The sequence below is a fragment of the Kwoniella newhampshirensis genome, chromosome 6 (assembly GCF_039105145.1).
Source record: "Kwoniella newhampshirensis strain CBS 13917 chromosome 6, whole genome shotgun sequence".
NCBI classification, from domain to species: Eukaryota; Fungi; Basidiomycota; class Tremellomycetes; order Tremellales; family Cryptococcaceae; genus Kwoniella; species Kwoniella newhampshirensis.
In genome coordinates this window covers 1,293,151-1,306,378 of record NC_089960.1, presented here as the reverse complement: position 1 = coordinate 1,306,378, position 13,228 = coordinate 1,293,151, and the positions used below count along the sequence as shown (strand labels likewise).

The following is a 13,228-nucleotide window of genomic DNA, read 5'->3' as shown; positions in this document are numbered from 1 at the left end:
TGCGAGATAACATATTCATTCAATGGAGATCACGACAATCTCGCTCATGTGTCAACAGCCATAACATCTGATCGCTAATTCTCCTACGACAGCTTCGTCGAGAGCAACTCTACAACATCATCGAGATCAGCGCCGTGGCACATACAAGATGCCGGGTGTCACTGTGAAAGAGCCTGGGGCGCCAATGTTCAAGCGCACATATACGATGAGAAAATCGCCATATCTCGTATCGCTTATCCTCCTTCTTGCCACGACCGCTCTCACCTTGGCCAACATCTACGTGAGTGTTGAACGAGCCACACCATACGATGGTGTCGAAGCTGGCTGGGCGAGCAGAATGGCTTGGACTGACTGATGTCTTCGCCTTCCGCGCACAGGTACCCAAACTCATCCATGTCATTGTCCGCAGTCCTGGACCGACCCAGTTCGAAACCAGGTGAGTTGTCTGTATCTGTCAGACTGTACTGCTTGGCTCAATGAACGATGGGTCCGACTATCGGCTGACCACAAAACACACAGATACGGTCTCTACAGACGGTACGTTGTCCTTTGTTACGCCTCCTCATATCCGTCAGCAGCACATCCAGTCTAAACGCCACCTTTTCACCAGATGCACTCGCTCGATTCCCGTACCCAACTCCGATTTCCTCCAACCTTCTCACCCGCTCAACAGCTCAGTATCGTCTCCCGAGAATCTCTTTGGCGGGATCGAAGGACCTATCGGAGGTGGACCCACTGAGGGCGATGGAAACGGATGGGTCTGTCAACCTTTCCCCACGAGGTGAGCAAGGAAGATTCACCATCAGAGGGACAGATGAGCGAGACCAAGACCAGACTCCGGATAAGGGGGAAGCTGATGATACAATGATGCGGCAGATCCGAATGTCAGCTGTTTGGTGAAAAATTCTGCGTTCTGTGGTCAACATCGGGTTATGCAGCTCAACTGTCTCTCGTCCCTTGCCTGGCCAGTCTGATTAGTCTTCTCTTCATTTTCCTTCATCGAGGTAAGCGCAGATGTAATACTTGAAGACTATGACCTGTCATTCCATCCTCATCGTTCTCCTTCGACACTGTGCTGATCACAGATGGAACTTGGTAGGCCAACGTACCGCTCGAGCAAAAGCTCGTCGTCAACAGTGGAAGCTCGTATCTGGGACCATGATCGTGCATTGTCTTTTACAGATCTTGTCGATCGCTTTGATCCTGCATGTCTTCAGAACCGATGAGAGATTTGAGACCAAAGGGAGTCATCTGGGTGAGTACTTATGACCGCCGTGGCGGACACGACGTAAGCTAATTAGCATATATTTTGTTGTAGACCAAGCATTCTGGTATGGTGTAGCATCTGCTATCATCTCCGGGATCATGGCGTTACTTCTCACGTTCACTGCCTTGGCTGCTCGTACGTACAGTCTCAGCATACATACATCCCCTTTGCCACGTTCGCTAGATGGCCGCCACAGATCGGTATATGTGGATGACGCTTTGCTGATCTGAATCTCAACGCAGGTGCTGGCCAACAGTGGGCAGCAGGTAAATCTGCTCGTAAAGCCCGTCGACACCGACGAACGAGATCCGGTCGTGTCGTACCAGTTCCCGAGGGAACGCAAATCCCACCAGAGGAAGCTGTCACGGTTGCAGAAGTCCATGCTGCTCAGGAAGCGGTGACGGAGAGGACTGGTTTGTTGGCGGGTCAAGAGGGGGCGGTGGTGGCAGGTGGTGGAGATGTGAGAGCAACTGATTCGGCTGTGTGAGCATTTGTCTCGTGGCTGTCCATCAAAGTAGTCGGAGAGGGATCGGACCAAATGAACCTTCTTCAATACGTTTCTCGATTCGCGTGCGATTCACGAACTACGGGAAGAAGAGGATGGACGGTCAGATGTGATTGCGATACACTATATGTAGCCGAGTGATAAGTCAGACATTGATGTTGCAAATGTGAATGATCTTGTGCCCCACATCGGCGTATCAGCCCTACCTCGCCAACTGAGTTAGACCATGTGAGGCAGAGTGACATGCTACTATGCATATGACTTGGACCAATGAGGAAAATCTAATGTCGATATGTATACTTCCTGCTTTCGATGGAGATAGGTATCACTTCTTTCAAGATCTCTTGCGTCTTCGAAATGTCACTTTTTATCTTGCTTTACTTCTCACTTTCCGCTATACCTTGCTAAGGAAGTTGTCCAAAGACAATTCCGCATACTCGTCCTCAGGAGGTAAATCGTCCAACCTGATAGAATCATAAACATTAGCCCTACCGGACCTAGCTACAAGGCTGCGACGACCAGCGACTTACCCTTCTAACATCTTGCTCATGGATGTTGGTCCTGTCGTCGTCGGTTTCTGCTTGACCGGTTCACCTTCTGCTGAGACCTTGAACAGGTCCAATACTTCTCCGGTGTTCATAGATCCCAAACCTGAATTCTGTTGCGTGACTACCGAGCTTGCGATGTTGAGCTTAAACCGTTGTAATCTGAAATTACCGAGCCAATATCAGCATCTGGCCCTCCCTTCATGACACAATCGTCCAGATGGCCTCGTTGACACCTCGAAAGAACGTCACACTCACCCCATGATCTTTTCCTCCAAAGTCCCTCTCGTTATCAGCCTGTAGACGTTTACTACCTTTCTCTGACCCAATCTATGCGCTCTATCCATCGCTTGAAGATCTTTCATGGGATTCCAATCGTGATCGACGAAGATGACCGTATCGGCACCAGTCAAGTTCAGTCCCAGTCCGCCCACACTTGTCGTCAACAACAGGACATCGATTCGAGGATCCTCATTAAAAGTTTGAACGATAGCATGTCGTTTCCGTGGATCGGTTGAGCCGTCCATTCGCATGTATGAGACGGTGGGCATGTGATGACCGAAAAGGTCCTTCTCAATCAAGTCTAACATCGGTCGCAGTTGGCAGAATATCAGAACTCGATGAGTCGTGACGTCGTCGGCCAGTTTATCGGGCGGTTGACCGATACCACAGTCAGACAGTAATTGCCTGCCAGCGACAATCAGCCGCTAGAATCGCTGACATGAAGAAGGTCGTGACTCACTTCAATGCTTCCAGCTTTGGTGCATGCGACAGATCGTGCAGGTCAAGTCCGCTTCCAATCTTTGCCTGTATCTCCTTGAACCTTGCAGGCTGCTGCTCGAGGACTAACGCGGGGTGGTTACACAACTTTCGCAGATACTGCAGAGATTGGAAAACATGGCCTTGGCCTTGCTTTTGAGGATCGTCGGTAGTCGTGACCTCTTCGCCGACCTCTTCAGCGGCTTGAGAGCGAGAAAATTCGTCGTAGAGGTGTTTCTGAACAGCGGAAAGCTCGCAATAGTAGTCCTGAATAATCTTAGGCGGAAGATCACTCAAGACATCTTCCTTGAGCCGACGAAGCAGGAATGGCAAAACCTGTTTGTGTAGTTGCTCAAGAGCAGAGGCAGCTGCAAGGAAATGTTGCCAATATCAGCACCCACTGTTTTCTTGATACATAATTCACTGACCCGCTTCCCTTTCTTTAGGTGTCGCCTTACCATCCCTGTCGGCTAGAATCGGTTTCGAGAATCTGTCGTTGAAGACCCGCTCATTCCCCAGGAAACCTGGCATAAGGAAATCGAACAAGCTCCACAATTCCAACACATTGTTTTGGATTGGTGTACCTGATAGCAGCAGTCGATGTTGAGCTTGAATCTGTTTGACCGCCACTGACAATTTCGTCTTCGCATTTTTGATGATATGACCCTCGTCAAGCACGCAGTAGAGGAAGTTGATCTTGCTCAATTCTGGTATGTCTGATCGAATGGATTCATACGATGAGATCACCACGTCGTAACTTGAAAAGTTGGAGCGGATGGCAGCTCGTTCGCTTGCTGAGCCGGTGTACTGGAGTGGACAAAGATGAGGGGTGAATTTTAGGATCTCGTGATACCAGTGTCCAGTAAGAGTTGGCGGACAGACAATAAGAGAAGGTAGATGCGCAGAGTCAACAGAGCCTGTGCGTTTGTGTCGTTCTGCTCGTTCGTGATGCTTGCTCGCGACAATGCAGATGCTCTGGAGACTCTTTCCGAGGCCCATATCTTGTTGATGAGTATCGTCAGCGATCTGGCGTCTCATGATAGCATGGAAACCTCACCGTCACACAAGATTCCATGCAGTTGATATTTGGCCAAGAATGCCAACCAGCTGACTCCGTCTTTCTGGTATTGTCTTAATTCCGCCTCGACCTTCACAGGTATCTCGTATTGTTCCGCTTTGCTGCCATCGAGGAGTTGCATGAGGAACTTTCTTTCTTCGTCTCGTTTAGCGAGGAGTTCTAAAGAGAATCCAGGAGGATCTGGTATACCGGCCTGAATGATGCAAGGACAACGTCAGCCGAGGGTTACATCGCGTGTTCTCGCCACTCACTTCCAGAGGAACCATCTTGACCAGTGATGCGAACGAGCTTGTGGACAACAGTCGAACGTGCTCATCCGGATCGCTCATCCTGCCTAAGATCGGAACAATAAGGAAGAGCACATAAGGCAGTGCCTTGATGTCCAGCACCTTGATGATATCTATTGTTCTGTTGTCAGCTGCAGGCTGAGCGGCCGAGTGTACGAAGTTCAGTAACTCACGGTAAACTGCCTCCACTGCCCCTTGTCTGGAATACACCCTCCTTGCGTCGCCAATCAGGGGGACAACATCATCCACTACCCTCTTCATTCCTTCATCAGGCATCACGTTGCACAGCGCCGCAAGACACTTGGCGGCAGTGTGCCGGACCACAGCGAACGAACTTTGCAGGGCGGTGATGATGAACGGAAGCAGTAACTGCACCTGTAGGTACAGATCGCTTTCGAGCTCGGGAGCGATGAGACGCAGGGACGTCAAACAGTCGACAATGTCCTGCCCGCTTTGCACACTCTCAGCCAGGCGCTCATCTACCATGTCGATATCGGCTTCTGAAGCCATCATTAGTGACGGGAGCAGACTAGGAAGAATGAACTCATTCTCACCCGTCGAAAATGATGAAAGTAGCGCTCCACTAATTCCTTCCCAGAATTTTGGTACATCCTGGAAAAGTCTTCCACCGAACCTTCTAGCCAGAGCTCTGAAGGCTTCTAGAGCGCCTCGCCTTGTCACACGTGCCGCGATCTGCTCATCGCTCTCCTCGTTTACGTCCTTGTTCTTCTTACCCACTCCCGCGCCTGCGGCTGCTGCGGACAATCTCTCCTCGCGGAGACTGATGATGCTTTCTCTGGAGCCCGGACCAAGGGTGAAGACCGGGGTGACGGATGTGTCCAGGCACGTGAAAGTGAAGAGGTTCTTGATGACCTTGTCGGAAGGGTTGACACGACCGGTGAACAGAGGGGAAGTTGTGTAATCGATGAAAGCCGCGATGGAGAAAGCCGCTCGAGATTGGAGGATCTCGTTTTCTTCTTTCTGTACACGAGGTCAGTAACCGTCAAAGCGTTTAGGAGCAGCCCACCTTGACAGCGTCCATTAAGCTTTTGATAACGGGACCCAACTTCGCTGGCATGACTTTCATGGCAACCAGAGCACCGGAGATACCAGCCATGACTTGGACGTCATATCTCTCTTTCATCACCGAGAAGTACCCAATCGATCCCATTACTTTTCTTTGGCGATCCTTCAATGAGGGAAGGGCAGTCTTGGTGGCAGTCTTTGACAGCAGTCCCGACAAAGCGTTGAATTGAGCACCGACTGCAAGTTGAGCTGTAGCCAAGGAGAACACATCCGATGATGTACTAAGGGGATCCACGCGTTTAGGGAGTGACGGTATTCTGTCTTTTGCGACCTTCCCCTCCACAGCAAAGGCGTTAAGGAGCGCATGACATTCGGCGTGTATTTGCTGGAGGATAACGGACATCTCGTGGTATGTCGGAGGAGCTGAGCTTTCGATCCGTTCAATGAGGATGACTGACAAAGACTTGGCATTGTCGTTCGAGATACCGAGACTGTAGTCGGTGGGATGTTTGAGACTGGTATCATATGCCCATTCCTGAAGGACAACAGAAGCGATGAGCACTTGGTGTGCACTGGCTGAATGAAGATATTGTCGTAAGAGGTCAACGTCAGACGCCTTTTGAATAACGTCAGCTCCATTTTACCATCTCGGACGGATAGCAGACGTGCACTCACTTCTCTCCACCCGTATCGCCGCAGGAGAGCGAGCGCCTTTGCTCCAGCTATTCTTGTTTGCAATGCCACGTCCATCGGCACGAGTGACATGTCACCGGCTATCATTGCCTTATCGACGCTGTGTCTCTGGCTTCCAATCATGGAGGGCTTCCTGAGTAAAGCGATGTCCAGGGGCGCGCCGATAGGCGTCATGACGATGCTATACCAATCTTCTGGACTTCTGTCTAATGCCATTGACAGACTCCCTACACTCGCGGCCTCTTCCAGAGCTCTGTCGAAAGCCTTGTATGTGACGTCTCGTATTTCCGACCGTTCTTCGAGAACGAGATTTTGGAAGAGAAAAGAAAAGAAGATGTCCTCTGCCCACCTTCGAGTTATGTCAGGGTGTGTTGTGAATATGTGGAGTATGTTGGCTACGGCCAATCGAACGGTGGCGATTGGATGTCGAAGGAAGGTATAAGTCCTTGCCATCAAGTTTTGTTTATCTAATGATAGTATTTCAGTGGCCTCTTTTAGTGAGATAAGAGCGCCTGCAAGTCGCAGATAAGCATTATCTCTTGAGAAAAGCAAGATCACTCACCTAGGAGATCCATCACCGCGCCAGTGCTGCTGCCGAGTTCGTCTCCTCCTTCCCCCAGGCAGTCCCAAAGTGTTTGAAGCAGTTTTTGCAATTCCTCCCGAGGTAATCGGGATGCCAGAACATTGGAAACTGGAGTCAATGCAGAAGCGGCAACAGTGCGGACATCATCGTCAGAGTCACCGAGCCTGATGGCATATGTAAGTAGAGACTAAGACTCGCTACATGATAGACACTCACGCTAGGATAGCTGCGTCTACAACATCCTCCAACAAATTTAGTCCCACAATCGCGATCTCCGGCTTGATATCCACCTCCATTAACGCTCCTTCATCTATCTTCACCCCCAACAAATCGCCCCTCACGGCAATTTCATATTTCAGACCCAACAGACCGGCATGCCTAACCTCCCATGCGAACTTCTCGTGTTTATCCTTGCCCTCTGCTTCCTTGCCTCTTTTGGCCCAAGACTGTCGGACCATTGCCATCAATGCGTCATGAACCTCACGAACACCGGAGGTGTCCATAAATTTGAGAACGATACCCAGCGCTTGTGCCGCCGTCTCTCGGACAGGAGCTACGACTGTGTCCCCCACAAAATCACCGAAACGATCGAGCACGAGAAGGGATAGGAGCTGTCGAGCAAGCGACAGGAGTAGAGTAGGTTCCCTTGAAGAAATGGCAGGCCCGGAGGAACGAATGACTTCCATGATGGCCAGAGCAGCGCCGTGTCGTATTTGCCAGCTAGCTTCGTCAAGGTTGGGGGCCAACTCCAGAAGCACTGTAGCCCAGGGCGATCGATCATGAGTCACCGTCAACGTTTTCAAAGACGAGGTCACAACTGGGTTCCCATCAGCGTCCACTGTGGGTTCCACTTGACCGCCCGAACCAGCAGCCGTAACCCTGGCCTTTGCTCCGGGGTCGATGGTGACGATCTCGGGCTTATCTTCGATCTTGGTGTCTGAACCAGATGAAGGGCGCTCAGGGGGTGTTGTAGCAGGTGAGGAGATCCCTGTGCCCGAGAGCTTGTCGTTGAGACGTCGCATTCTGTGCACGATGTCAGTCTTGCCACAAATCCATGGAGCCACTCACTTGTTCGCTTCTTCCACGATATTGCCCTTCTTCCTCTTCAACATCGTTATCTGTCTCGCGCTCAGCCCTTCAAAGATATCCTTTGGTGGCTGTGGTGCCACTGATGGTTCTCTACTGGGCGCACCGGATGTGCTTGGCCGAGCTTGACTCCCATCAACATCGTCATCATCATCGCCAATGACCTTGTCCACATCATCACCCCATCCAACGGCGTCGCCCAGACCCAAACTGCCCAACATAGCTTTTCGTCTCTTCGCCTTGTCGCCAGGCAAAGGTTTGGCGATATACTCCCGACCCGCCGAAGCCAGTAACGTCTGACTGGTCCTCAGTAGATAGGGCAAATCGAGTGGTTGCGGTACCTCTGTAGCCTCGTCTTTGATGTCGACGACAGGCAGGGTAGATTCTGGCAAACACGCTGCGAGGAGACCCAAGGCGTTTGCAGCTGCATAACGAGTATCGGAGGTTCGGGACTTGAGCAGAGGTAGGATCTTGCTAATCGTTTCGAGTACATCATTCCATGCGTCTTGCTCGCCACCGCCCGTTGATAGAGTCACCGACCCATCTTCTGTAAGATCTGGCTTGGTCTCTTCCTTGACACTAGGTCGGATGGATGCGAGGAATGTCTTGAGTGCGATCTGGGACAACTGCTTTGCTGCCGTTCGTCGAACTTGCTGAGACGTGCCATTGTCGAGAAGAAGGATGAGTTTGTCCTGTCTAAACGCCCATGCGTGATACGCCTACATCAGCACTCTGCCTGTCCTCTCTACCTTCTTGTGCTTTGCATACTCACCTGAACGACATTCCGAGCTGGACAGCCTCCACCCCGGTTTTCCCACGCAGGAGGTTACGTAAAGCGACGTGAAAGAACTTGACGCGACCAATTCGGAGGAGGTTGGGGGTCGGGGGGACGATTTTTTCAGGTGTTTTTTCAGATCTCGAGCTTTTTGTTATGTCCCCTTCTCTTTTATCCCCGTTTTTCAAAGAGGGACTACGGGGATATCGGGGATATCAGCGTGTGGCAGTATCTCACCTCTGGGAATCGGCCCCCGATACAGCATGCATACACGAATCGGAGCGGGCGGGCAGCCATCGTTCCTACATGCATGGTCAAGACAATGGTGTACTGTGCATCTGCCTACAAGCGCAAGCACCGTGGCTCGGAAGGCTGCAAGACCGTGGCCGTGTCTGCTCATCCTCTGATCTGTAAAAACTTGCAGGTCGGGTAGCATCATCTGGGGTCCCCCGCGATTTAGCGGCCATACGTCTGGCAGACGGAATACAACGGAAGCTATCCTCAAAGGCTCTTGGCGCTTCCCAATCTCGATCGCCGCAACCAACTTCTCACCTATTGTTTCGACGGCTTCAGGCACGATCTTCGGGTTTTCTCCCGTCAGGAGACGCGTCCGATCATCAACCAGCGTCACGCTTTATCGTTAACATTTTCCCTTCTTGATTGAACTTTCTCTTGCCTCGAACGGGAGGTTTGGAGTGAGAACATGCAGTAACACTGAACAGACGGGTTCCAGAGGGTTTTAATCCGATAGTATGCGTCTTCCTATGGGTAGAGACCTGTTATCAGAGAGAGAAGAGAGAGAGAGAGAGCTGAACATCGAAGGCAATCGAAAGGGATGTGTGCCTTACTAGATGGGAACATGAGTTGTTTGGTTTCTAGTGGACACATCGGGGAGAGCAATCAGGAACACGTTGGTGAAGGAAATCACCCATCCGTTCCTACGCGTAGTGGTATCTCCCCCATGTGAACGGTCCATCGTGTCATATCGTTTCAGACCTCTCTGCCCCTCTAGCCCTTCCCTGCCCGATCTCTGAACAATCTCAACGGTGCTCTAGCAGCATCGTCCACTTTGGCTTTTACCTTTCAAGGGGGAAAGGAGTGCCGTTGTATCTTCTTCGTTGTTGTTGACGTCTCGAATGGTGTTGGGTCGCGTCCGCGTTTGGTTAGTGAGAGCCAGCCGACGCAACACAGTCTCAGATTTCTTGGTACTAGTATAAACACTGACTCACAATCGTCGTCACACTTGTCTTTCCTTCTTTTCTCTTCTCATTCTCACAAGCAATTACTTATAAATCTCTCTCTCTCTCGTCCTTCACGACCTTCACGCTCTTTACCTTCCTCTTCATCACGCATTAACGTTCTTCGTCACAACCAATCCAAACGATTCACACAATGTCTGCCGCCAAAACCCTCTTCTTCGTCACTGCTACCGTCCTCGGTGCTGCTGTTGTCAACGGTCAATCTGCACCCAACTGGCAATACGTGAGTCTCGGTCAAGCTTCAGCACGTGCAGACGGACACGGTTCGCTGACGTGCGTCTTACAGATCCCCAGCGCCTGTTCTTCTCAGTGTGCTCAGACTATCCAGTCCGCGTACCTCTGTGAGGTGAGCATCAATTTCCATTGTGTCCACACAAGGTTCTTCCTGTTGGCCTTCGCGACCCGCGTACAGAGACGTTTCTGACCTTTCATACTTACAGACCAGCTACTCCAGTAACACCGACGTCTACGGTTGTTTCTGCAACAACTACCCCTCCGATGCGTCCGACTGTGCTTCTTGCTTGAACAGCAACGACGCAGCCGCTCTCGCTTCCCTCCTCACTTCTACTCAGACAGCCTGTCCTGCCGCCCGTCAGCAGTGTTTCTTCGAGTGTTCGTTCGACACCTGTCCTTCCAGTGACATTGCTTGTCAATGTGAGTTATTCCCACGCCGTCCTTGCAATACAAGGAACTGACATGTCGTTTCACAGGTGCGGGTACTTACCTCGAGAACATCTACAACTGTGCCTCTTGTAACACTGCCAACAACAACGCCGGTACCACTCAGATCACCGACTTCAACAATCTCCAGCAGTCCTGTGCCGCCCAGAATTACACCGGTGCCTCTTCTTCCTTCTCTACCATTCCCCTGCCTACTATCGCAACTGGTGAGTCCTTTGACACCCTCCTTCGGTAGAGCTTGCACTGAAAATAAACCCCCCTGAAGCCGCCTACAACGCTCCCTCCCTCACTGCTACCGGAGGTGGTGCTGCTGCTACCGGTGCTGCTTCAGACTTGGGCGGTGGTGCCGCTGCTGGCGCTACTGGTTCCGCTGGTGGATCTGGCTCTTCCGGCACCAACGGTGGATCTGGTACTTCCGGCACCAACAGCGGATCTGGTGGTACTGGTGCTTCCGGCAACACTGGTAGCTCTGGTGCCAACGGTGCGTCCGGTAACACTGGTAGCTCTGGTGCCAACGGTGCGTCCGGTAACTCTGGGGCTGGTTCCAACGGCGCTGCTGGCGGGTCTGCTGCTGCTGGCTCTGCTGGCGCCGTTGCTACCAACGCTGCTGGTACCACCGCTTTGGCCGGATCTTCCGCTACCGCTGCCGCTGGGTCTGGCAGCGCCCGAGCAGGTACAGCCTCTGGCGCCTCCGGCTCCGCTGCTAGGACCGGTTCCGCCGCCAGTGGTGCTTCCGCCGCCCCTAGTTCTTCTTCTTCCGCCGCTTCCGGTGCTGAGAACCTCGTCGTTCCCGCTTTCGGTGGTGTCCTCGCTGTTGCTGGCGCAGTCCTCGCTCTCCTCTAAGCATAGTTTTGTTAGATTAGAGTGTACGAGTAGTGAGAATATACGATCATGGCGATCTTCCTCCCTATGACATTTATACGAAAAAACGGAATAATGCGTCTGCTTTCCCCTGTCTTGGTTACTCCTCAATTTACCTTTGATTCGCTTTTCTCATTTAGGATCGAGTGCTGTTCTCATGCATGCTTGATGATTCGCCTGCAGACCAGGTTGCACATTGTCGAAATTATTAGTTAAATCGGGATTCTGGCTGTGTCACGAAAACTCACGATAAGATAGCCGGCAAAATCAGGATTTGACGTATCCGTTCATTGATCTTGATTTTGCGATCTCAGTTCTCCTTCTTCATTGCTCCTTCACTCATCCTCAAATTGACTCCCCTCATCGTGAGAATGGCCAAGTAGTGATCAGCCTCTTGCCATAGCTCTGCCACTGTTCCGACTTTTTGCCCTGATGTCACCATCCACCACACCTCATCCTTCACCTCAAGAACTTCACCTCCTCTATGTCCTTCTCGATTCCAATCTGCCCACAGGTGGATTCGTCTCTTCCTCAGGCCTCGAATCATATGCCAAACACGGCTTCCTATCTTCTACCACCTACTCATCCTCATCCTCATCTACGTTACCTCCGAATGGGTCGGGACAGAAGCAAGGGAAAGGGAGCGGCAGTAAAGTCGGAGTGCTGAATGGGGTCGTGGAGTTTGCGAGTGCCGAAGTTGCGAACTTTGGAAGCACAACAGGAGGTTTTGTGCGAGATGCATGGGGGATGGTTGATCATGGGCTAAACCTGGCCAAAGCGAATAGAGACGACAAGGGGAAGGGAAAGGAAGAAGTGGACGGAACTCGTGACCATCACCAGAAGGCAGAAGAGGAAGAAGAGATGGGAAGTAGTGTATTGGATCGAATCGTGGGGAACATCACAGCGTTGGACCGATATCACGAAGCGACGTTACTTTCCCATGTGGCAAGACGATCATCGAAAGCTCAGGGTGTAGCGATGTTGACGCTCTTCACACGAGGGTTGAGTAAACCGGTCGGGCTGTATCAGGACAATGATATCGAAGACGAAAGGGATCATGACCAAGAACAAAGAGGGAGTGGCGCGGAGGACACAAAGATGGTAGTGGGAGAGGACAAAGGGGCAATTGGGTCTGGGATGGATGGGGAAGATGAGGTCTTGGCAAAAGATATAGTGGACGCTTATAAGAAGACGATAAGGAAAGGAGAATCGCCCGGTCATCTTGCGGTTTGTTACGGTGTCATTGCCAGGGCCATGGCTTTATCGTTGGGTGGGTACAACATTCTTGTCTGACTCGCCTGCAACCTTTCACCGAGGTCTCACGACGCCTGTGACATGCCTTAGCACGCCTTTCTGTTTGGAAAGTCAATACCAATGCTGACTATTGCGACGGTTCTACCAGACCGAGCAATCCATCTTCACCTCTTCCTCCATGCGAGATCACTCCTCTCCTCAGCTGTCCGTCTCAACCTCATCGGACCTTACGCTTCTTCTCAACTCCTCCTCCATCCATTCCGCCAAATCATAGATACCGAAGTGAAGGAGATAAAACAGCGGAGTGAAGGGGATATGTTTAGAAATCAGAGCGTTTCCTATGATGGAGGACATCCTGCGACCATGCATCATGGGCATGGAGAAGAGGTATTTTGGGCTTGGACGGAAGAAGCTGAACGAGGCCCAGCGACCACTTGGCCTCTTGGTGAGGTGTTGACGGGCAGACATGATCTACAACATTCAAGGATATTCAACTCGTAGTATGGGGTTATGTCACACCAAATATGATCGAGTAGCGACTGCTAGCTCACAAGAACCGACCTGCGAGC

General features: G+C 51.5%; 4 protein-coding genes across 4 annotated transcripts; 3 read left to right on the top strand and 1 right to left on the bottom strand.

The window, feature by feature from the left end:
• Positions 1-148: 148 nt before the first annotated feature.
• IAR55_003639 (uncharacterized protein) lies at positions 149-1,754 on the top strand (the record flags this gene model as incomplete). The annotated part of the gene is made up of 8 exons (XM_066946746.1): positions 149-280; positions 378-436; positions 520-537; positions 611-781; positions 877-1,004; positions 1,100-1,255; positions 1,319-1,402; positions 1,510-1,754. The coding sequence occupies 8 exons, from the start codon at positions 149-151 to the stop codon at positions 1,752-1,754; spliced, it is 993 nt and encodes a 330-aa protein (XP_066803138.1).
• A 412-nt stretch (positions 1,755-2,166) lies between these two features.
• Positions 2,167-8,612, bottom strand: IAR55_003638 (uncharacterized protein; the record flags this gene model as incomplete). Its single annotated transcript, XM_066946745.1, has 15 exons — positions 2,167-2,236; positions 2,303-2,479; positions 2,576-3,004; positions 3,060-3,444; positions 3,505-4,077; positions 4,134-4,347; positions 4,406-4,554; positions 4,615-4,941; positions 4,996-5,422; positions 5,469-6,083; positions 6,143-6,672; positions 6,723-6,907; positions 6,960-7,766; positions 7,812-8,525; positions 8,602-8,612. 15 exons carry the CDS (start codon positions 8,610-8,612, stop codon positions 2,167-2,169), a joined length of 5,613 nt encoding a protein of 1,870 aa, XP_066803137.1.
• Positions 8,613-9,996: 1,384 nt separating this feature from the next.
• Positions 9,997-11,387, top strand: IAR55_003637 (uncharacterized protein; the record flags this gene model as incomplete). Its single annotated transcript, XM_066946744.1, has 5 exons — positions 9,997-10,086; positions 10,150-10,209; positions 10,304-10,517; positions 10,574-10,750; positions 10,810-11,387. 5 exons carry the CDS (start codon positions 9,997-9,999, stop codon positions 11,385-11,387), a joined length of 1,119 nt encoding a protein of 372 aa, XP_066803136.1.
• A 450-nt stretch (positions 11,388-11,837) lies between these two features.
• Positions 11,838-13,160, top strand: IAR55_003636 (uncharacterized protein; the record flags this gene model as incomplete). Its single annotated transcript, XM_066946743.1, has 2 exons — positions 11,838-12,675; positions 12,808-13,160. The coding sequence occupies 2 exons, from the start codon at positions 11,838-11,840 to the stop codon at positions 13,158-13,160; spliced, it is 1,191 nt and encodes a 396-aa protein (XP_066803135.1).
• Between the last annotated feature and the right edge of the window lie 68 nt (positions 13,161-13,228).